General features: G+C 53.6%; 8 protein-coding genes across 8 annotated transcripts; 5 read left to right on the top strand and 3 right to left on the bottom strand.

The window, feature by feature from the left end:
* Positions 1-670: 670 nt before the first annotated feature.
* Positions 671-1,207, bottom strand: PG985_003067 (uncharacterized protein; the record flags this gene model as incomplete). Its single annotated transcript, XM_066822836.1, has 1 exon — positions 671-1,207. The coding sequence occupies one exon, from the start codon at positions 1,205-1,207 to the stop codon at positions 671-673; it is 537 nt and encodes a 178-aa protein (XP_066690268.1).
* A 4,000-nt stretch (positions 1,208-5,207) lies between these two features.
* PG985_003066 (acid protease) lies at positions 5,208-6,906 on the bottom strand (the record flags this gene model as incomplete). Its single annotated transcript, XM_066822835.1, has 2 exons — positions 5,208-6,273; positions 6,602-6,906. 2 exons carry the CDS (start codon positions 6,904-6,906, stop codon positions 5,208-5,210), a joined length of 1,371 nt encoding a protein of 456 aa, XP_066690267.1.
* A 2,656-nt stretch (positions 6,907-9,562) lies between these two features.
* On the top strand, positions 9,563-9,748 carry PG985_003065 (uncharacterized protein; the record flags this gene model as incomplete). Its single annotated transcript, XM_066822834.1, has 1 exon — positions 9,563-9,748. One exon carries the CDS (start codon positions 9,563-9,565, stop codon positions 9,746-9,748), a length of 186 nt encoding a protein of 61 aa, XP_066690266.1.
* A 2,205-nt stretch (positions 9,749-11,953) lies between these two features.
* PG985_003064 (Non-classical export protein 2) lies at positions 11,954-12,523 on the top strand (the record flags this gene model as incomplete). The annotated part of the gene is made up of 1 exon (XM_066822833.1): positions 11,954-12,523. The coding sequence occupies one exon, from the start codon at positions 11,954-11,956 to the stop codon at positions 12,521-12,523; it is 570 nt and encodes a 189-aa protein (XP_066690265.1).
* Positions 12,524-13,365: 842 nt separating this feature from the next.
* Positions 13,366-14,260, bottom strand: PG985_003063 (Ubiquinone biosynthesis protein COQ7; the record flags this gene model as incomplete). Its single annotated transcript, XM_066822832.1, has 2 exons — positions 13,366-13,899; positions 14,027-14,260. 2 exons carry the CDS (start codon positions 14,258-14,260, stop codon positions 13,366-13,368), a joined length of 768 nt encoding a protein of 255 aa, XP_066690264.1.
* An 827-nt stretch (positions 14,261-15,087) lies between these two features.
* PG985_003062 (RNA polymerase-associated protein) lies at positions 15,088-17,356 on the top strand (the record flags this gene model as incomplete). Its single annotated transcript, XM_066822831.1, has 4 exons — positions 15,088-15,284; positions 15,571-16,340; positions 16,398-16,537; positions 16,589-17,356. The coding sequence occupies 4 exons, from the start codon at positions 15,088-15,090 to the stop codon at positions 17,354-17,356; spliced, it is 1,875 nt and encodes a 624-aa protein (XP_066690263.1).
* A 699-nt stretch (positions 17,357-18,055) lies between these two features.
* On the top strand, positions 18,056-19,258 carry PG985_003061 (beta-lactamase family protein; the record flags this gene model as incomplete). Its single annotated transcript, XM_066822830.1, has 3 exons — positions 18,056-18,131; positions 18,198-18,640; positions 18,695-19,258. The coding sequence occupies 3 exons, from the start codon at positions 18,056-18,058 to the stop codon at positions 19,256-19,258; spliced, it is 1,083 nt and encodes a 360-aa protein (XP_066690262.1).
* A 951-nt stretch (positions 19,259-20,209) lies between these two features.
* Positions 20,210-23,146, top strand: PG985_003060 (nima interactive protein; the record flags this gene model as incomplete). The annotated part of the gene is made up of 2 exons (XM_066822829.1): positions 20,210-20,392; positions 20,468-23,146. 2 exons carry the CDS (start codon positions 20,210-20,212, stop codon positions 23,144-23,146), a joined length of 2,862 nt encoding a protein of 953 aa, XP_066690261.1.
* Positions 23,147-23,207: the final 61 nt, after the last annotated feature.

Below are 23,207 nucleotides of genomic sequence, written 5' to 3'. Positions count from 1 at the left end.
AAGGCACTTTTTGTGTAGTTAGCATGCGAGTGCTTCGGATCATTTACTCCAGCTTTGGGGTGCTGTCGGTTAGGGCATTTCTAGGGTCCGTAGCGGAGAGAGAGAGGGAACGAGAGAGATAGGTGGAGAGCGAGAGAGATGGAGATGGAGGGAGGGAGATATGGGTTAGCGGTGGGAGAGGAGCGTAGTTTATGTACGCGGTAGCCAGAGGGAGGGAAGAGACCCGACGAGTTGTCCGATAGCCGCCTGTCTAGCGGCGTAGGAAATCCTAAAGTACTTTACCTCCAGTGCATATATTCCGTTTCTTCAGAAATGGTGATGTCTCTCTCAACTTGCTCATGACGTTACTTATGTGCTTGCTCGCTTGCTTACCTAAGTTTTATGTCGTTTCGTTGTCTTCACTTACATCGGACGATCATAGGTAGTATCCCTAGCCCTGGTTGGGACTAGGGATGGGATACGGGTCTATTAAGAACTAATGCTACTCGGTGCCTTATGTTTCAACTTTTTTTTGTTGACTGCCCAGCCAGCTTTTTGCACTTTTGTGTTGTTTTTCTTTTTCTTCGTTGTTTCCCCCTCCCCTCCCCCTTTTCGCACTCTCTACCTACTGAGGAGATCGTCTTCATTTCGAGACGACCTCTCGCCCTCACCCTCACCTTCGCCCGCGCCCTCACCACCACAGCGAATTCCACTCCCGCCTGGCCTGTTCGTGCTGGTATTGCGTCGCGGCGGCCGCGCCGAACCTGGCCGGGGTCGACGACGGCGACGGCATCTTCTGGGCCTCGAGGCGCGTGGCCAGGTCGACAAAGGCCCGGTACTTGTCGGCGGAGCGGCGGGCGTAGTCGTCGTCGTGGTCGTGGCGGCCCGAGAGCATCTCGCACAGGGCGTGGTGCTCGGGCGACTGGAGGATGCGGGCCGTGATCTCGTCGGCGGTTAGGCGGTGGTGCTGGGCTTTTGCTACTGCTGCTGCTGAGGAAGATGAGGAGGAGGTCCGGCTGCTACTGCTGAACATGATGGGTGGGGCCGGGGCGGGCGTGGCGGTGGCCCGGGTGGTGGTCGACAAGGGTGTGGGGGCGCTCGATTCGTCCGAGGAGGACGAGGATGATGTGACGGAGGTCCTCCGGGCCATGGCTCCGGTGTCTGCTGTGTTGCCTTTGCCGTCACGGGCGACGTAGGAGAAGAAGTCGTAGAGGTCGGATTGGCTCATGGTAGGCAGTATTATATGGAGAGGAGATGTGTGGGAAACCGAAACGAGAACAACAGCAACAACAACAACAAGAAACTTCTTTCTTTCTGGAACTGGAATTGGAACTGGGGGATGGACGGGAGAGAAAACGTCGATTCCGGGGGAGGGTCGAGAAAGACTTTATATCTAACCAAGGTGCTCGATTGACTTTACACGTACAACAAAGCCAAAGCATGCCATGGCAACTTCTGACTTCCATTACTACCTACCCTTCCACCCCCCAGGTGGCGCGCGTGGCTGGTGGGAACTTAACACGCACCCATCAGGCGGTATCGAGATCTCACGAGAGGGAGGGCACATCAAAAGTGGAAAGGGGAGGGCGGGTATGCAGATGGAAATGGGGCGGGCGCGTGAGAAGAGACGATCCAGTGAGGTGGCCGTGTTTACTCGATCCTAAATCACCTTACTTGCCCCTGAGCTTGGAGTCTAGATGCAGGAAAGCCCAGCCAGCCAGCACCCACAAACACGCGAACGGATTCCAGCCATTCCCGTAAATGCCGCAATATGCAGGAGGACGTGGTATAGACGGTTTGGGGTTATGTGATGAAACATAGACTGCATCCGTCTGGCTGGCCTATGGGGGGCGGGCTAGCTAGCTACAACTGCTGCCACAGCTACTCACTACTAGGGAGGAGCGAGCTTATTCCCATGACTACGCATTGGTTACTTCTCCTGTGGAAACGAAGTGGCAGCAGAGGAACATAGAAAAACGAGATGACTTACTTTATTTTTGGTGTCATGGCTGATGACAGGGTCCGGCAGAAGACCCCAACTTTAGCAGGGGAGACGGTGACGAGCTCTCTCGCGTTAAGCCTCACGGACAATGACTTGAAAGGCAGTACGGAGTAATAATAGTAGTGGTGGTAGCTCAGGCCGGAAACCCAGGTCTACGGAGGGCCTGATTTGGGGTCACGAACACCCTTTACGCACAGCCTAAAAGGCTTGTCTCCAAGCCTCTTTGATTTCTGGACGTTGCCCTAGAGAAACCTTGACTTAGGACCATCTTGCGGCTCCTCGTGACGGTTACCCGGTCCCAGCCAGTCCGGTAACGCGTAGCCACGGGGCGGAGGAGAGCATAAGACGAGAACGTTTCTTGCTTTTGCCTGCCTCCCCAAGAAACGAAAAGCAAGAGTTGCTTTGCTCGAGCCCAAAAGGAAGGTAACCAGGGGGGCTGGCGGGCTCGCAAATGGGCGGTAAACAAACACAGGTCAGGCCAGGGGGGAGGTGTCAAGGCGCCCCAGGTGCCAACAAAGATAGCTTCATGCAAGGAAGTCCATCGAACAAAAAGACGAGTCGATTTCCGTCGGCACGTCCTGCATGTCAAAGTGGCCAGAGTGCCGCCGTTAGACTGTGTAACGGTGTACGCGTAGCATTGTGTGGCCGGGTTACTTCCGAGCCGCTCTGTGCGAGTGAGTGTCTGTGATGGCCCCCTTCGTTGGAGACCAAGACGTGGAAGATCGAGAAAAGCAGGAATCGGTAAAAAAGGGGGTGTGCGGTGTATGGGTGGTGTGGTGTGGTGGGGGTGGAGATTCCTGGCCAGCTTTCCTCTTTAGGCAATCCGCGAGGGGCTTGCTGGCGTCTGTATGGCTGCTGAACCAACACCTGAAGGCGAGATTGGCAAACGACAAGAAGACAATTTACCTACAGACAGACTCGGCATAGACAGCTCGGAACTAAACAAGTCATTTAGCTGCGCCGTCAGGAGCGACAGCCCCGGGATTACCAGTCCAGGAAGCTGTGTGTGTATGTCGCCGCCGGCATGTTGATCGCAAAAAAGTGCCGCATCGATTGGACGAGGGGTTACGGCGGTGTGGTAAAATCCAAGCATCCAAGCACCCCAAAGGGGGGCGGCGGCAGGACGGGGAAAATCAACTTTCCCATCCATGCCCATTAGTCGCACTTGACTTGTTGCTTTCATCTAAAGCAAAGCTACCTACCGCCCACAGACATCGTCCATGTACGACAAGCGAAACGAAACACATGCGCCCCCCTCCCAGAGGCAGCGCAAGGACATCGTGGGCTCCTGCTCTGCTGTTAGGCAGGCCAAGGCCTGCTGACGATCGGCGACCGCGCATTTCGCGCCTGTCACTCCGGTAGCAAATCGACGAGCCTATCCCCCATACTCGCCCGCCTCAACCTCCGTGAGGCATTTTCCAACCTCTGTTACCCTGCTACATCCCTCTCCTTGCTACTAACGAAATCGCCGCCGATTTTTTAAACTTTTCCAAACCCTCTTGACTCTTGGAAATGCCCGCATGTTTCCTACTGCACCGCATCGCACCGCACCGCGCGGGCTGCGAGCTTCTTCCTCCTCCCTCACTGACGCCCGAAAACCACGCAGAGCGTACAAGTAGGACGTGACTGTGTCCTCCATCTCTCTCTCTCTTTCTCCCCCTACAGGGTATCACGCCCTCCGTGTCACTGCGCCACTCGAGCGCTCATCTCAATCCGAGATCCTGGCATCCCGTCTCATGTAGCATGGAAACCGCTCCGGACTAACACCAGGTGGCAGGAAGGTGAAGATCATCAGTGCACGTCATTTCTTGCGCTACAGGGCGACCGATCAGCCAGTCCAACGCAGTTGAACAGAAGGATACGAGGGATTTTTGTTTTCTCGAGATAGGTAGGTGGATGGGAAAACAGGGGACAGGCTTGTTGAAATGCCTGCCCAACTAGCTAGTCGTATCTATGCTGTTACACCTGACCCTGTTGCGCCCTTATTCGTATCTTATATAGGCCAATTTTTCCTCCCCAAAGACCCAGCCGTGCATCTTTCATGCTGGATTTGCATCCTTTTGACCACTACATACTTCAAGGCCTACCTCTCTTCTGTTCGACTTTGCTGTCAATAACCTATAAACACGCATCCGAGTAGCTACCTTTTCTCCGCTTCTGTCGTCGCTCCGTACGAAATGTGAATTACACCCCATTCTACTAGGAGAGGTCACTCCTGAGGAGGGGGCGTTGTCCATCTCGCCCATTTACGGACCCCCCAAGAGCCCACACGATACAAGTCAAGTCAACACAGTTCAAGAAGACACAATGGCGGAAATCTGGCTGGGTCTTTGCCTCCTCCTCATGACGCCCCTGGGCATGTCTATCCAGCTCCTTCTCAAGCCTACCGACTCGTACAAACGCTTCCATGCTTGATACGCACACGAGCATTCGCACAAGGAGACACACACGGGGAGAGATGAGAAGGAGAAAGGCAGGAGAGGGAATAAGAATTGGCGTCTTTCCTGTCTTCGTCTTTTGACACATAAATTCATGCCCAACCAAACCCCGGGAGCCTTCTCTTTGGCTCCCTTGTCCCATAATCGCTGGCCTCCGGTCCCGTCGACGTCGGATTTGAATCGTGGAGAGCTGTGGAAGGGAAACTCGGAGATTTCAATGTATTGGATCGTTCAACTCAAGCGCTAGCGAGGCTTCGTATAGATTTGATAAATTTACACATGTGACATATAAGACACTGTTGTTCGTACAACTGTCAGGCTTTCTCTAACCAGTAGCATCGCAGTTTGCATCTTCCAGGGGAATATTCCAACCAACAAGAACACTCACGATCAAACAATACCAGTGGTTCACTTGACCGGCCAATGTCCTGCCTGGTCGGTGATCCAGCAGCGAGGTAGTCGTCGAGTTGCCCGGCAAAAGATAAGCGGAAGTGGATTTGGGGCAACATACTAAACGTAATAGTCGGAAGTGGATGTGTGCCAATAGAATAAACGGAATAACTGGAAGTAGATGGGTGGCAACCGAGTAAACAGAATAACTGCAGGTGGATGCGTGGTGACGGGTCAGTTGATGACAGTGGATTCAGTGTCACGAATTATGTATACACCGGATTCAGTCAGGAAATATACGGAGTCACAAGGAGGTAGTTATTCTGTTTCTAGGAGGTAGGTAGGTTACAGTCGGTTATCCCATTGGTCGTTCATTCCAGCCCATCCAGCAATCCACTTTAAGCTGCAACCATGTCAACGCTGGTCACCTTCTCACCACCACCGACACTATTTCCAGCAGGGGGCGTCAGGTTCTGGGTCTTTTCGATCTTGGGAACCACACCGAATCGCTTGTTGCCTTGGTCCCAGATGGCGTACACGCTCTTGAGGAAGACATCTCCAAGGATGTCAAAGGTCATGTCTCCTCGAGACTGGACTCCGCCGTACCAATTTTGGTCATCGGCAGGCGCGAATGCGAGGTCCTCCTTCTGGATCACGAAGGACTTTCCGCCAATGTCGATACTGAACTCGGGGAGATCGTCGGCTGATGTGCTGAGGGGGAAGACGTAGCCCTGGTTCTGCTCGTCGTATGTGGCGCCGGGAATCTGGTCGTACAGCGCCTTACATGCTGCATCAGACATCAGGGCAAGGGTGGTGCCGGTATCTGCAATGGCGAGGTTTCCACTCTGTTCTGTTGACTGGCCGTTGATGGAGAAGCTTGCTGAAGGGAATTGCCAGAAGCCTTGGGAGTTGTCGATCGGGGTCCAGTGAATTTGCTGACCTTGAACCAGTTCCTGATCGATATAGCCGAAGGTATAGAAGGAGTCCTTGCCATCGCGGTCGCTGTAGAAGGCTGAAGTAAATAGCTCAGATTCCTTGGGAATATCGTGCTGGGTGATCATGTTCTCGACTGGAGTGGCTGCGGGCTCAGCGGTGCCGCTGTTGTCAGTGACAGTGTTGATCTTGTCAAATGCCAATCCAAGGAGTCCATCACCGGTTCCCTTGGCGAATTGGGGTGACATCTGTTTGGCCAGCTCGATGACCTGTTTCTGGATCTTGAGGCCGCCAATGATCACCGTGTCAGTGCCACAATCTCCAGAGGCGCTGGATCCGTCGCCGTAGGAGATCTTCCAGGATCGATCAGGAAGGCTCTTGAAGGTTCCGGACTTCTTGGGGTCGAAGACGTTGTGGCCCTTGGTGGTGCTGCCTTGCTCGGTGGAAAAGATCCAAAGATCAGCCGAGCCAGTGTCGAAGTCCAGCATGAACTTCTGAGGTGGTGTGCCGATCTCCACTGGGCAGAGATACCTATTGTACAGTGTCAGCCAGTCTGTCAAATGGCAACAGCGGAATTGTGACGGTGGGTAGGTGGCAACAAAAGAATAGACACGGCTGGGTAGTGGAATAACGGCAGTGTGATAATGGAATAACGACACTGGGGTAGCTGGAATAACGGCACTGGGGTAGCTGGAATAAAGGCAGTGGGATAATGCAATAATGACTAGGATAGCTTGAAGGAGGACATTGGTCTGGGGTAGTGAGGACGATGAGGACAGTGGTGACGGAGGGATAGCTTGAAAAAGGACAGTAGTGACGGAGGGATAGCTTGAAAAGGGACAGTGGTGATGTGACCTACATGGAGTCGTTCTGCTGGTCGTCTGCAGTAACCTCGCCATGGTTGGAATCACCGCCGGTCTGCTTGACGAGAACACGGTCCTGTCGGACCCGGCCACCGAGAGCGCGCTTGACAGCGGCAAGGCCATGTGTTCGCATGACGTGACGGTAGGGGCCAGGCTTGGTCGGCTCGAACCCGAATCGGTTCAGCAGGTAGACGTAGGACTTGGTGCCATGGCTCTGGTAGTTGGGGTTGCGAATGACGCGGACCTTGCTCAGTCCCATCGATTGAATGAGGTTCTTCTGAGAGGAGAAAATGGCATCCATGGTGACTGTGTGTGGTGTATAAAGTACTGTAAATAGAAAATGGTTCAAATGAGGGAAGATGGAGAATGGGTGGAAGTTGGAGGAAAGGAGCCGACTTATATATTGATCAATAGAAGTCGGGTGGACAGCAAACGCACATCTACCTAGGTAATCATGCATGTGCCTACCTCCTAAGGTACGTACCTACTCATGCCTTCCATCAAACATTATGACTGGAAACGGGTAGGAATTGGAAGTGACACATCCCGAGGCAGTTGCCCCCGCGCTCCTACGTCCCTACTGTCTGGTGGGTGCTACTTCTGGCATCAAGCTGCCTACCTATTTTGATGGCCGGATCCCGTGCCTACTCTGGCTGTTTACCCTACCTGTATAACTACCTGAGTTTATAATAGATTTTTTTATTGTTTTTATTTAGATGATCGAAGAATAAGGTAAGAATAGGTTTAATTTGCGGAAGAATCACGACAAAATAGGTTTAATATCGGAAGAATTACGATAGAACAGATCTGATATTGTAATTAGTATGAAGCTATACAGGCAGTATAAAGGCATGTAGATAGGTAGCATGTAATCAGTGTACCTACCTGCTTTCGCTTGGGCTCAGTTCATGTTGTCTCGGCAAGGTCAGTTCCACCAGCGACCTTGGATATCTGTTACGCATCGATGTCATGGGCGGTAATATCTTATGACTTTTGCTTGTCATCCATGCCCGCCAGCCTCGTGCCTACCTACTTAACCCAGGCAGCACCCATGTACCAGGCGTGCTGTACATATGGGCTGTTGTAGGTGGACCATATGCAGGAAGCAATAGCTGCTTCAGATTTGGAGATTAGTTATCATCCGCATAGAGAAGTGGCAGCAAAGCATTGAGTGAAGGGCACCTCAGTGGACGTCATTTTCGTCTGCCTAGTTGTTTGCTCCTGCACACGTATAGCAGGAACGGGCCTCTAGGCAGTTGAGAAGTTGAGAGTGCGGGTAGATATCAGGGAAACACCCCGGTCTTGGCGCTTCCCCTGGTATCATTCGCAAGGGGAAAGTGGCAAGTGGACCCCTCGAGGCAGGTCGATCTATCGTCTGCCCCAGTCATAGGCCGATATCGAAAGATGCTCTGCCCCAGTTCAGTCCCAGTCGGCCAGTCGGCATTGAGGGGCTGTCTTCCGCATTGATACCCAGAAGTGGGCATTGCAAACAGGACGCATGCATGGGTTGTGGGAAAGCACACCCGATGTTCCCTAGGTGCTCCTAGATGTTTGACTCTGTTGCACTAGAAAGCAGGGCTGGAGTGATGGTGCCTACTGGAGTTACCTTGTGCCAACCTGGTGTTGCTGCATCGCGTGTTCCTGGTAAGTGGCATGAAGATGAAGGAGCCGCGCTGAGCTTGGATTGTCGATCACAGGTGGAACCTCAGTTGCCGAATGAGGGTGACACCCATGGCCTCATTTGGACCAAACATGCCGTGCCAAGGCTACCAAACCCGGGGAGCTGAAAGCTTGTTTCCATGAAACTGCGGCCCACACCTCTCTCCATGGACCTAGGCGCTCTCCACTCTGCCAACGTCCAAATGAGCCTGCCAGGTGCTGCTGCATACATGTAAAACGGTTCCCCAAGGAGGCTTCAACTTAGAGCACAGGTAGCAGCAGACTGGAGGGCAGTCGGACAGGAACCCACCCAAACTTTCTCTCTCTCTCGTGCTTTCTGTAGCTGTCCTCCCCGAGGAATCTCGCTTCGCTAAGGTCATGAAACAGGCATTGAACATGGTATTACGGTGACGACGCCTTCCAAAACATGATGCCCGATGTTTCTCTCTTCAATGGCCGAGATGAAACCAATGGCATGCGATCCAGTTAGTAGGGTTGGGCTCCCTCCCCAAGCATACAGACATGAGCGATGCTAAAGAAGTTTGTCCAGGAACCGGGAGATCTTGTTTCCAGTTTCCAATGCATTTGCCATAATCGTAAGTGGTGTTTCGCGTGCCTTCGTCCTATGACAATGCTAGGAGTGGTTGGTGATGTAATCCCGTTGATGCGTTGGCTAGCTCGTCCTGCGCTATATGCTAGCAAGAAATGCCCACAGCTCGTCCTTCCCTCAACACTAATACCACGATGGTCTCCCTGCCCTTCTTTTGATGTTCGTAATGGGAATTTAGTATCACGTTCCTCCAAATTATGCCATGTCGCTTTGGAAGCAAATATTGGATAAGTACGACCAGCCGAAACAGAGTCCGGAATGAGTTTGCCCGTAGGGCGACACCTTTTCTTGTGACCAGATGAGAGTTTCTACGTGGTGATACCTAGCCCTTACACTAGCGAAAAAGAATTGCTCTTCAGGTATCGAAAAGATGCTGTTTTACTCGTTTGCTCGTCCTGCGATCTTGTCCAGTCAAGTATAAGCCAAACGAGCAATATTTGCAGACCTGTAAGCTGATCTCGTTTGTTCCAAAGACTTATATATGACTCTAAAGCGAGCGTTCCCCTATGAACTCTCGGCCTATTAACCAGGCTGATCTCGATAGCAAGTTTTTAAGCGATAGAACAGAATAAAGATAGGTATGTAACGGCGAAAACATCTTTTCTCATTTTAAGAAGGAGCAAATGCCCTCGTTTGGCATTTGGAACACGAATGGCTTCGTAGAATATGGCAAATCACCGTCACCACCATGTTCCTACAGAACATCCGCAAGCAACATGACGACCGTCTGACCTGGTGCATCGGCAACATCGACATGCTCGACAAGAAAATTGAGACGGAGCCGCGCCTCCTGACCGGCGACATCAAGCCCAGCCCGGTCATCGCCAGCACGCCCCCCACCCTGACCCGCATGCAGAAATGCATCGGCATCTAGCTACTGGACATTCATTGATTACCAAGTAGAATACAATCAAGGAGCCGAGCCGAGCTGTTAGAGGCTTGGTCATCATCTCGCGTGAACAGTCAGTATTGATACTAGAGACCTGATGCGTGCGCTTGTTCTCGACGCCGATGCGTTCTCATGATTGGGTGCATTATAACTCTATTCCGTATCTTATAAGCAAGCTGCTGGCACTTTGTTGCCTTATAGACAAGCCTATTTTTACATGACAAGAATACATGATGTCGTGCTTAGAGTTGAATGTCTAGCAGAAAGCACTGCTTGCAGTTGTCCAGTGATGCGTAAATCGGAAGCAATTGTCGGACAGAGCGGTCGTTTAAAGTCCATCAACTTCAGTGTTTTGCCAAAGCGGCTTGGGATTTCTCTACGGTATGGAGCTTGCCTACCAAATAACCTAGATCATATATAGTTGGTGAACATCTACACTATATAGAATAATTTCACGTGACAGACAGGAAATTAATAAGTTGCGTAGCCAGCCCATGGCCATGGAGCTGGGACTACGAGGATTGAGGTGTGTAAGCCAACGCCAAGATCGTCATCACCCGGATATCCGTATATGACTACTTGTCCCATTGGTCCCTACTGTAGGTTTCACCGGGGCACGTGTCAAACCCGACAACAGCGTTAGACACCGATTTCAACAAGTATTTGATAAACACTTACACACATGCTCCTACTTCCTAGCACGAACGCATGATCCGACCACTCCGAATTCTCCTACCTGTCCGTTAGCCGTTGGGATAGCGTGCCCCAACTAGACAAGTCGCATCATTGTGTGAAAGGTAGTTCGTATCTCCCTCGTCACTGGCCTTAACAGCACCCGGAGTTTCTGTCCGGAGACATGTATTTTTACTTGATTTGGCACGCGCTGGGCTTGATGTCATGATCAATACGTAAGCTGTGGCTTTCTTAGCACGGCCACCAGCTCCGACGATGAGCTCAACATAAGACACTCCAGGAACTGAAGTCAAGAGGCATCTCCGACTTCGTTGAAACGAGAGCCAATGCGCAGGGAATATATGTATGCATTTTCAAACAAGCGCCGATGTAGTTGAAGCTGTCGGCTGATTGTGATAGGCTCGAAGCCGTTCTTTGCGCGTTGCTACAAGTATGAACGTTTCATGTTTCCTGGAGTCAGATGGGCAGCCCTGCAGCTGTGGATGGATGGATGGATCTGCCGGGGCGCCGCATGCTGCTGCACTGTCCGCATGCAGGTGGGCTCTTGATTCGCAGGGCAGCAGGGGTCTTCGGTACTGCGGGCAGAACTGCGGGCAGGGCCAGAGCTTTTGGAGATGCTTCTGGCGAATCAAGGGCTTGTGTGCGGAGCCCATACAATAGAGTTGGCAGGGATGTCGGCATCATTGGGATGCTTTTGGCCCGTCAACCACGCAATAACAAGACGAACAAGACCTCGAGAACACACCACCTTCGGACCAACGCGCGTACCTGACATGGTAGAAGGCGGACTGAACGAGGAAAACATTGAAATATCAACAACAATTGTGTTACCGAGTTACTGGGTTCGGTCTGTAGGCAATGCAGTATACGGTAGTAAATAGAGAATCTGTTGATCGCAAGCGACCTTGGTCAATTGAGGAACCAAGCCCTACTCCCCAATCTGAATCTGTCTGCATCACCGATTATTCATCAGAGATCTCGAGGGGCGCGAGTGGAGTTCTTACGTCCCAACTTGTCGTTCTAGCGCTCAGTCACGTCATTGGCTGCCGAGCTGCGATCAGCAGTTAATCACCGGCATCATCGATTGGCTTTGGGCAGACAACTGCAGGGACGCCCGCTCGACTTTGTCTTAAGAGCCCAATTAATTTTGAAATCCCCGTTGTCTGATCAATCGAAAATCCCATTGTCCCATACCCCGACGTACCGTATGCCAACCAACTGAACATCCTTTATCCAGTCTTCCTCCCCCTCCCTTCCTCTTTTACACCTTCTCAACCTATCACAAGTATCCTGTCTGTTTCGAGTCTCTTTGTCCCCCATTATCGTAAACTCGCAACAATCGCATTCACACACCAGCTCCACTGTCGATATAAGTTAAGGCGCAAGCTCTCGAGACCCACTGTCAGCTCTTTCTTCGTCCACCTCGACAACGAAGGACATTACGCATTTTACACATCACCTCGATACCCGAAGCACTTCAGCAACACACTCGCCGAAATGGAGCTCGTCAACAGCGCAATCCGTGGCTTCCAGTTCCTCTGGACTCTGCTCCTGACTGCCCTCATCGGCAATGTTATTGCCCACAACCACAATGGCCCCATGGGGTCCGTCAACCTGGCCATGTTCACGGCCGTACTGTCCTGGCTTGCACTGCTCTACGGCCTGGTCGCATCGTTCGTCACATCTTTGGCGATGCCCCTCGTCATGATGGTGCTGGACGCACTCGCGACGCTGTTTACCTTCATCACCGCCGTCGTGCTCGCCGCGCGGCTCGGTGCTCCCAACTGCTCGCACATTGTAAGTAGCCCATTCGTCCACAAGCAGCACTCGCGGTCCCTCGAAACTAATTATGATGATCTCTTCGTGCAGGGCGGTAGAGCCGGAGACTACATCGCATATGGTTCCTCGGACAACACAAAGCGTTGCAGGGAAATCCAGGCCAGCGACGTCTTCCTGTGGTTCCTCTTCGCCTGCTTCATTGCTTCCCTCTTCTTCTCCTTCAAGGCCTTCCGCAGTATGGGTGGCGGTTCCCACCGAGGCCCCAGCATGTCTCAGGTTGGTGTCTAAAGCTCTCAGCTTGTTGACACCCCTTTCGGCGACTCACGGCTGGAAGGAAAACGACTGGAAAGCCTTCTTATGGCCTAATGGTAGTAAATAATGTGCATTTATTTATTGGTAGCGATAGGGTTCTCCGGACCGACCCCTATTTGGGAAATCACTGGATACCCCTGGGCTAATGGTTGGGCATTGGGTCTGATCAAACGTTTGTTGGCTTGGCCCGGCGTTGTTGTGCGAGGATGGATGGATGAATTAGATGCCCGTTATGATTGATTGGAACTTTATATGAAGTAATTACTTTCGGGGAGAAAGTGGCAATACGGCTGTTAACCTTGATCCCGCGAGGAACACTGTATTTAGATAATATGAGCAATTTGTTGAAGTAGTGTGAAACATTTTACTGTGTTGCCTCTCGAACATGTCTGTGGCCCTGACTTTTACATGCACAAGCACCAAATCCATCTTTGGCACATTGGCGGAACCAACCATTGTATGACAGCTGCTGTACCACTCTGTTGTCAATGCTCTACTGGCCAGACAGACTATCGTTTAAGTAAAAAGTACGATGATAGAGTATGTTGGCCAGAATAAAGCACCAGAATCAACTCAGGTTTATTGATCAAATAACTCATATGCCATGTTTATAAAACCAGTAATCGTACATGAAGAAGACCACGTACACTTTGCGCACACATCTTGTTATGGTGTTGCACAGCATGTTTGGTTCGGTTAGGGTTAATCCAGGAATCAGTCGGCCTGAAGACATGTGCCCTTTTCTCAGGTTGTGATGATATACATTGTTTTTACAAGATCCTCTAGAATGGGTACCCAGTGTCCACGGACGCTCCAATCTAAACCCGCTCGCTGGCCCAGATGGCGCCGCGGCAGCCGGCCTGGATGACGCTGGTGAGCAGCCAGTAGGGCTTGGCCTGCTTGGCGTCGTTCTCGAGGGCGTGGTCGAGGTGCTCGAGCTCCTCGTCGCGGATGCGGCGGAGGGTGCCGACGAGGTCGCGGAGCTCGGGGCCGACGTCGTAACCGTCGGCCTCCCAGCCCTCGAACATCTCGAGCAGCGACCGGATCTGCGAGTTGTAGTGCGTCCCGATCTCCGTCTCGACCGCCTCGGTGCACGCCATGGCCGCCTCCCGCCCCAGCACCGCCGTGCCCCAGCCCAGCCCGCTCGCCAGCACCGACCACACCGGGTACAGCGCCGTCGGCCGCACGCGGTGCTTCGCCAGCAGCGCGTTGAAGGTCCGCAGGTGGCCCGCCTCCTGCTCGTACATGTGCGACATCAGCGGGCGCAGGTGCGGGTGCGCGTTCACCAGCGGCGGCTTCTGGGCCGTGTAAATGAGCGTCGCGGCCAGTTCGCCGGCTTGGTTGACTCGGAGCTGTGGTCGGCCGGGCGTGGGGGTGCCCTTTGCGTTAGCGAAAGATGATTCCTCCGTCCTCACATTTTTCTTCCTGGCCCCCACGGATAAACGAAACATTGCGAGGTGATTAGTGAGGTTTGCTTACAGCCGAGGACAGGAACTCGCGCTGCTCCTTGGTCAGAGGCTTCTGTTTTGGCTTCGGGGCGGCGGCGGCGGCGGGGCCATCTTGACTCGGAGGGGCGACAGATGCGTTGCTCTTCGGGGTCGTCGTGGAGATGCAACGCCGGTTCGGGGCGAAGAGGGCGGGTGCCAGAAAGTCGTGAACAGGAAGTTGTCCGCTCCGGCGCAGAGAGCGCATCAATGACTTCGAAGACAGCATGGCCAATTGGTGTGTTATTCACCTTTTCTCCTTTCTCGCAATGTTTCCTTGGACTCCGAGGTGAGCCAGTTTATCGAACGATTGAGAAGCTATTTCGATTTATGATGCGCTCAATGCGACAGGGGTCTTGCCACTAAGCTAGACGGTTGTAAGCGTCCTTATCGATAGGCTGGACCGCGCCGCCTACATACAAGTAGGTACTGCTCCAAATATGCAGATATAGGAGTGAGTAGGCTCTCAGAGGTTAGAAAAGACTCGAAAAGAATGATCTCAGGAAATATTTGCTATAAGTTGGCTATGCTGAAACCATTCATCAATTCCAAGACTCACATTATTGCGGCTGCTTAGCCGCCACTGCATCCCGTGATGACTCGGACATATGGGTGATGACCGAGTAGTCTCATATACCCCTGTTGAAGCATAATCGGACTGGATTACGGCATACTATGGGTCTATCATGTCTGTAAGCAGGCAGAAGCGGTCAATCGAATTCTAGCGGATACGCCAAGGATACCCACCAACCAATGAGCTGAGGCTGAGGTTTCCAATAAACTGCAGCCGATGCTGCTGAGTTTCCCTGGAAAGAAAGGAGTCTCGCGTCGGCCACGCCTTTCTCATACATATTTTAGCTCTGTTCCTCAACCGCCACCAAGATCGCGTCTAGATTAGTATAGAAAAGAATTGCATTCTTCTATAAGGATCGGGTTCCTCCAACTTGCTTGCGCTCTTCATCACAAGCGCGTTTGCTATTCAGCTATCGGCCGGGGGCGAAATCGAAATCGGAATCGAAACGAGTATCGAGAAAGACACGGACGACAACCGCCACAATGAGCGACAACCTTGACGATCAGCTTATGGCCCTGGTGGGCGGAGATGAGGACTCGGATGAGGGATCGGACCAGGAGATGAACATCAGTCGCTCAGGCTCAGAGGAGGCGCCTGATTCCAAGTCCAAGACGGCTGCGCCAGCGAAGAAAACCAAGAAGCGGAAACAGGATTACTCGGATGAAGAGGAAGGCGAAGCGTAAGTTTCATCGATTGTTCTTCTCTATCACAAGTAACGGATTGTGTTTCTGCGCGCCTTGTTTTCAACCTCAGTTGCTCTGATTCTGCTGCGCAGTACGCGGCCAGGTGGAATCATTGGGCATCTGACAACAATCAACCACCGAGAGCAAAAGCATTGGGCCACCACAGCTTCACAGTTCCCCAGTGGAGAACGCCTCACCTCCACGTTCAACCAAAGCAACCACTGCGACCATGTCTCTCACGTCGCCCAATTCTACGTTTACTAAAACAGATCTTCCTCCTAGATCATCCGACGCAGAGTCTGTCGCTTCTCAAGAAAGTGCACCCATGGACGAGAGCGACTCCGAAGCTGGCTCGCCAGCAGGCAACAACAATGCCGTGCTTGACGACGAGGAGAACAAATACCCTCACGAAGGCATGTTCGCCAGCGAGCAGGAGAAAGAGGACATCATGGCCCTGCGAGAAGTCGAGCGTGAATCAATCCTGGCCGAGCGCATGCAAGAGATTGAGCGTCAACGGCAAAACCGGTTGTTGCGCCAGCTAGTTGGCGACAACGACAAGAAGGCAGCCAAGAAGCGCAAAGCGATCGATGCCGAGCTCGAAGACGCCCATCGCAAAACCTCACGGCAGCGCACGAAGATTGGGGGCAACAAGGTCGGCGAAACAAGTTCTGGTATCGAATCCCTCCGACGCGCCAGGGCAGAGAAGAACGATCGCCAGCGCCGCCTCGCCGAAGATCGCGAGCGAAACAAGGACAAGCACACGTCCTATTCACGCGACAGTCCCGATGACGATAGAGACGGCGACAGCGATGTCGAATGGAGCCGCGACGACAGGCGCCGCTCTAGGTCACACACGCCCGAACAGAAGGAGGCACCCCCTGCAGAGCTTCGTGATATCGAACGCGTTCGTCTGAGCCGAAGCCGATTCGGTCAGATATGTTTCTTCCCTGGGTTCGAGGATGCCATTACTGGCTGCTTCGTTCGCATATCTATCGGACCTGATAGCAGAGACCCTCGGGCTGGAAACGTCTATAGGATGGCCGTCATCAAGCGTACGTTTGATACCCATTCCAAAGAACTACCGGAATCATGTTAACTCTATCCCCTAGGATTCACGACGGGCAAGCCGTATGCGATGGAGAAGAAAAGCGGTCAACCCTTTGTAACCGACCAATACATCGTCGCAGCTCACGGCAAGGCGGAGCGCGAGTGGCCTTTCATTGTCTGCTCAGAAAGTAACTTCACCGAGGTATGCCCCGAGGATTTCCCACCCCCCTATCATTAATCTGACCGATACCAGTCCGAGTTCAATCGATACAAGACGACCATAAACAGCGAAGGCGGTGTTTGGCCCAAGCAGCCTGCTCTGGTTGCCAAGATAGATGACATCAACAAGCTGCTAGGCCGCTCCTGGACCGATGCAGAGCTCGACGAGAAGCTTCAACGAGAACGTGCCCTCCGCGACAAGTTTAACCCCGCCGAACGGAACCGACTAGTCAACAACATAGAGTTAGCAAAGGAGAAGGGCGACATGGACAGAGTAGCAGAACTGCAAGCACAGCTTGACCAGCTCGAGACCCCCCGTCTTGCTTTCAAGACGAGCCTCACAACCAACAAGAAGATATCTTCAGCCAACAGCCAGCAAGACAGACTTGCTCAGGTCAACGCAGAAAACCGGAAGCGCAATGCCGAGGCTGTGCGGAAGGCGCAGCTCAGGGAGAAGGCCAAAGCGCGAGACATTGAGAATCGCATTGCGCGGGGCGAGGAAGTCCAGGAGGATGTCTCTCGGAGACTGCGTACGCAGCCCAAGTTTCTGCTGGATCACAACGAGGTGGAGGAGAGGGTCAAGACCGGAACCAGCAGCGCCTCAACGCCAGCCAATGGTACGCCTCGACTGAACGCCTCGGCGACTGGTGACCGGCCTCTGCCTCCTCATATCGCCAAGCTGCAGCAAAACCAGAGCCAGAACGGAACAGAAAACGGCGGCATGCCTCAGATCCATCGCCCACTTGTGGATGATGATATCATTGGTTCCCTGGATCTGGACATTGATGTCGAGATCGACTGAGGGATTGCACATATGATGTGGGTTGGGGATGGACGAGTATTGTACGATCTAGCATCATGCCAGCAGCCCTGGCCGTGTGCGATGGGATTTCTAGCGAGTTTGGCCTAGCGGCCCTTAAAAAAAGCAGCTGGTAGTCTTGGAGACAATCCGAGACGATGATATACCAGCAGTCAACAAGATGGATTCATCAGGTTTGAGGGGCTTGTACTATACCATGTGAGTGAATCCGAGTAGATACAAGTGATCGATGCCTGACCGGCACATATCAATAATAAGAATGAAATACAGCAAGTGTAGATCTTCCGAGCCATTGACTTCTGAATGCTTAACGGGGATAGCGACAACTAACGAGTAAGGGAGAAAGAACCTTTTGTTAGTAGAACTCCCGCACGCCGTTTATTAACACTTAAGCTCGCGAGGTCACCGACTGGGAATGATCCGTATCCATCATATGTCTTGTCTCGGTTGAAGCCGAAGAAGTGGCTGGGCCGAGATGCAGACCCCTAAACTGGGGTGGCATGGATGACTAACCGAGTTAACCGCGGCTTGCGGGGCCCCGGATCTTGTATCACTGGAGGGGGTGGTAACCCGAGGCGTGAACAATCTACTTGATCCCAACAATATTAAGACGTATTGCCACTTCTTATCACCACTACATACAATTTACTTCTTTCATAGCAACTTGCGTACTCGTTCACCATGGAGAATTTTGAGCATTCAATAGCAAAGGCCGTGGCAGATGGGGTGGTTCTGGGCGCCGTTGTCTGCGCTAAAGGTACCGAATCACTGGCAGCCGGCCCATCCATTCGTCTTGGAAGTTCTAGATATTGACCTTGTTTAGGCAAAGTCAATTATAGCAACGTCTTCGGCAACCGTACGCTTACGCCCAAGGCCGAGCCCATGAAACGGGACACCGTCTTCGTCCTGGCCTCCATGACGAAACTCATGACAAGTATTGCGGTTATGCAACTCGTGGAGCGGGGGGCGATCAAGCTGGACGACGATGTCGCCCCCTTACTCCCGGCGCTGGCAAAGCAACCAATACTGACTGGCTTTGAAGAGGACGGCACACCCATCACGAAGGAGAGGTCAGGCCCGATTACACTTCATCATCTGCTAACACACAGTGTTGGGGGCACCTACGAGTCTGCGAACAGTGACATCTTACAATGGAGGAATTACCAGGGCCTGCTGGGGAAGCCCGGGGCCACTGTCGAAGAAGTATTCGGGCATCCACTCCTGTACGAACCTGGCGAATCATGGTGTTATGGAACGGCTTCGGATGTACGTAACTTTGCGGACTGATGATACCACACAGAAGCTGACAGGTCGACACAGTGGGCTGGGAAGGTTGTCGAGGCACTCAGCGGCATCTCGTTGGAGGAGTATATGAAACAGAACATCTGGTCACCTCTCGGACTCAAAGATATCACATTCTGGCCGGCAGCCCACCCGGATATGGCCAACCGCATGTGCGCTATGGCGTTTCGAGACACCCGGTCCGGCAAATTTGTCCAATCGCGCAAGCCCATCTCTATGGCACCTGGCGCTCAGGAAGCGTTTGGTGGGCAAGGTGCCTATGCTAGCATGGTGGACTACACCGAGATACTCAACTCGCTCTTGGTCGACGACGAGCGGCTGCTCAAGAAAGAGACAACGGCCGCCATGTTCCAGCCGCAGCTAACTGGCGGTCCCCGACAGGCGATGAACGAGTCCATGGCGAACCCCCAATGGGCCGTGGGATACTACCCTCCAGGAGAATACAACTGGGGACTCGGCGGGTTACTGGTCGAGGGCAAGACCGAGTGCTGGAGGAAACCTGGGACCATGCTATGGGGCGGCGCCATAAACAGTGCCTGGGTAAGTAGATACGAACACATGAAGACCGACCCAGCTGAGTAATGATTTCAAATGGCGATACGAGCCGAGGCTAACTTGGGGGGTTTGTGAAATTTCCAGTTTATTGATCGGGCAACCGGTGTCTGCGGCGCATTTGGATGCAATTTGCTGCCGGTGGCCGACCCGCAAATAGAATTGCTGATGAAGGGATTCGAGGAGGAGGTATATAAAAAAGCATCAGAAGAACGACGGAAGACGCGCTTGTAAATGGGGATTAATATGTAGTTAGCAGCGACCGAGACCAACTAAGAGAGATGAGGCGGCCTGGCACGCTTGAGGCGCAGGCGTGACATGGGACGGCGGGAGGGATGAACGATGGACAAATGGACAGAGCACCCCACACGGCCTGAAGACGGGGCTAGACCGCAACGGTAAACCCTGTGTCTGCCCTGTGTCCCAGCTGCCCAGCTGCCCAACAGCACAGCACACATGGCGGTGATAGGTATGGAGTCGGGGTCCGATTCCATTTTTAAAACCTACTCCATACTGGGATTTCTCCCACCCTGGTTGGCCTAGCAACACGCCGCCCCATTGCAAAATCAACACTCGAGGCAACCCGCCCGCTGTCAACTCCGCGCTCGTTGATTACCTACATACTTGTACATCAATAGTCCCCTGCCGTCGCTCGAGTAGTCCCCTACCCAAGATACCTAGTAGTCAGCCTGCTTGCTACCTTGCCTATTGCATCCAATTCAGCACCAGGACGACGTCCTTTATCCACCCTGCCTTTCCCGACTCGGCTTATCGTGTATCGGTGGCGTCTGCTTCCTTCCCAAAACAGATCCTTTCCAAATGAGCCCTGTCTTCTTGACCGTCTCCTTTCCCCCAGAACATACGACGCAGTCCCTCCATGCGACAACAACCGCTTCCTAGAGAGAAACACCACCGCCAACTGACTGAAAATACCCTCACCGACTGTGTGCACGGCTCAAAGCGAGCAAGGTCTCGCCCAGCATGATCGAGTCTGACAATCTCCGCACAGCCTCTCTGTACATCAACAACCAGCTCCTGTCCCGCGGGCTCCTGCGCGATGGCCAGAACATCGATTTCGCCGACCCGGAGGACGCCCCAGGCGGTCTGCAGGACACAATGGGGCGCATCATGGGAGTTGTCAACGACCTGATCCTCCGCCGCGATGTATGTCTCACTACTACTGCCCCGTGCAATTGCCCATGATTGGATCGCTAACCTTATCTTGTTCTCTCTATACAGCGTGATGCGGCGCACCGCGAATCCCTCAGCACCACTCTGCTTTCGTTACGGGCGGATGCTCAGCGAAACGCAGCGGAAGCGGCACGCCAGGCCGACAAGTTCGCCGAGACACAGAGGAAGCTCGACGGCGCCGAGGCTACCGAGCGCGCCCTCCGCCTCCAGCTTAAGTCCACCGAATCCTCCGTCTTCAAGCTCAAGGACGAGATGACCAAGATGAAGGCCACGGTCGCCCAGAACCGCGCCGCCTGCGCCAACGACGTGCGCAGGCGAGACCGCCAGATCGACAGCCTCAAAAGGGCCGTCGTAGACGCTGGACGTGTGCGGGGCGGCAACAAGAACCGCGATGTTGTCAGCATTACTGTCGTCAACGAGATGGGGATCGAAGAAAGACCCAGTGGCGTTTCTTATGGGGGCACCGACGAGGACGGATATAGCCTGAGAATGGAGACGAACGAGTTCCTTACGGAGCTGGCTAAGGGCCTTTGCGAAGAGAACTCGACGTTGCTCCATCTGCTGAGGCGTACCGTCCAGAGACTACGGGATATGAGCGGCATCGAAGAAGCCAATGCCAATTCGGACTCCAGCGGCAGTGATACCGCTGCTCCGCCCCCAAAGAACGCCGATGACTTGGCCGACGAGCTGGAAAGCATTATGATGCACCTCCGATCAATGCTCACCAATCCCTCGTTTGTGCCTATCGAAGAGGTTGAGGTCCGCGAGGTCGAGATCCACCGACTACGCGAAGGCTGGGAACAGATGGAAAGCCGCTGGAAAGATGCAGTTAGCATGATTGAAGGGTGGCGCAAGCGCATGGCTGCTAGCGGAAAGTCGGTCAACATGGAAGAACTCCAGATGGGTCTACGCTTGAGCCCTGTGCGGGTTCGGAAGACGGAGGCAAGGTTCGACACCAGAGAACAACACCAGGAGCTATCATGTGTCCAGGAAGAAGATGAGGAGGAAGAAGAAGACGAAGAGGAGGAGGACGATGACGATGAGGACGAGCTGGACTCGCAGAACTCGGTGATCAGAGCACCCGAGCGACAGCGATCGCCCAGTCCCGCGGAGTCTCTGCATCTTGTACCAGCTCCTGGCTGTGATGTTGACGAGCAGGGTTCGGACCTGGAGTCGGAGCAGTCGAGCATTTTCCATGATGACGTCGATGATGATGACCTTGATGACGAGGAACCCAACATTCAGATTCTCCATGCCTCCACGGCAACGACGATCGACTCTCCTCCACTCCCGGCTCCACCGCAGCTCAGCCCCCTGAAGAACTCCCCGTCTTCGGGGAACAGGCGGTCTGATAATGGCGCGCGCCGTAAGCGACCAGGGGACTTCACCACAATTGTGGAGGAGAAGACATGGGAGATTCGCGCAGTCACTGATGACGAACCGCCTGCGCCTCCGGCACATGGACCGAGGACGCAGCCTACTGAGGCATCCCTTAAGCTGTCGCCGCCGCGATCCAAAGACCATCTCAAACCATCTTCCACAGCATCATACGACAGCCCTCTCTTCGGTACCTCGATTGAGTCGCCGCTCAGGAAGCAACCGAACCGCAAGCTCTTCGACCAGTCGAGGCCGGGATCGAGGGAAACAACCCCTGACCAAGAGTCAAAGCCAGAATCAAAGCCAGAACCTAATCCGGCATCCAAATCAACCCAAAACAAGAAGAGTGGCACGAGATCAAGGCCGGGGTCGAGGCCAGCGTCGAGGCCAGCGTCGCCTGATCGAGATGTGAACAAAGCAGAGCCAAAAGAAGTATCATCCAAATCAGCTCAGAACAAGAAGAGTGGTACGAGGTCGAGGGCAGGGTCTAGGGCGGCGACGCCTGATCGAGAAACTAAGCCTGAGCCGAAAGAGGTACCCAAATCAGCCCAAAAGAAGAAAACCACTACCAAGCCGGATATGTCCACTTCTCCAGATGCAACTGCAAAGCCCGCCCCGCCATCGAAAGCAGCGGTACAGCCGGCTAAGAGGACAGCATCTGCACCCAGTGCTTCCACCAAGAAGGATGGGAAGCCCGCGGCCGCCCCCCTTACTCGATCCAAGTCTACCACGACCACCAAATCCCGACCCCGTTCGCCACCAAACTCCAAGAACAAGCGATCTCGTTCGCCTAATACTTCCAATACTGCCAACACCGCCCGGACTCGTTCACCAGTGCGAGCCAACCCGTCCAATCCACCCAACCCACCCCCCTCGTCCTCGCGACTTCCCCGACGCGGTAACCCGCCACCACCGAGCCCCCTAACCATGGCCTCTATCGCTGTAAAACTAGCGGCATCAGAGCGCGAAGCTGACGCGGCCCGCGTACGCGCCAAGCTGAAGGCTGCGCGCATGGGACGGGGTGGCCAGAACCAAGCTCCGGTAGCTGCTGTCCCGTCTCAGGAAGCCGTTCCCGAGGACCCGGACGTCTCTCTCGGTGACCCTGTCAAGAAGGACGTGCCCAAGATCGAGATTGATGCAAGCAAGGCAAATGCCTTCAACGATGCTGGTGCAGCATCGGATGGAGAGGAGCCGCCGCCGACGCCCAAGGAGCTTGATATCGGAAAGCGAACCAGGAGGACCACCCGGAGGACGAGCAAGACGGCTTCCCGGAGAAGGAGCACCCTGAACCCTTGGGAACTGGAGAGCCTGATCCAAGGAAACCTTGATGCGGAGAGCCCGGCGCGGTAACGAGACCGAGGTCCTCCCTCGCCCCCATTGACGGTGCCATGCTGTCTATGAGGATGAAGGG

Source organism: Apiospora marii, assembly GCF_038362585.1.
Source record: "Apiospora marii strain CBS 49790 chromosome Unknown utg000002l_segment0_segment0, whole genome shotgun sequence".
Lineage (NCBI taxonomy): Eukaryota > Fungi > Ascomycota > Sordariomycetes > Amphisphaeriales > Apiosporaceae > Apiospora > Apiospora marii.
The sequence above is the reverse complement of the archived record's forward strand: the minus strand, read 5'-3'. Positions and strand labels throughout refer to the sequence as shown.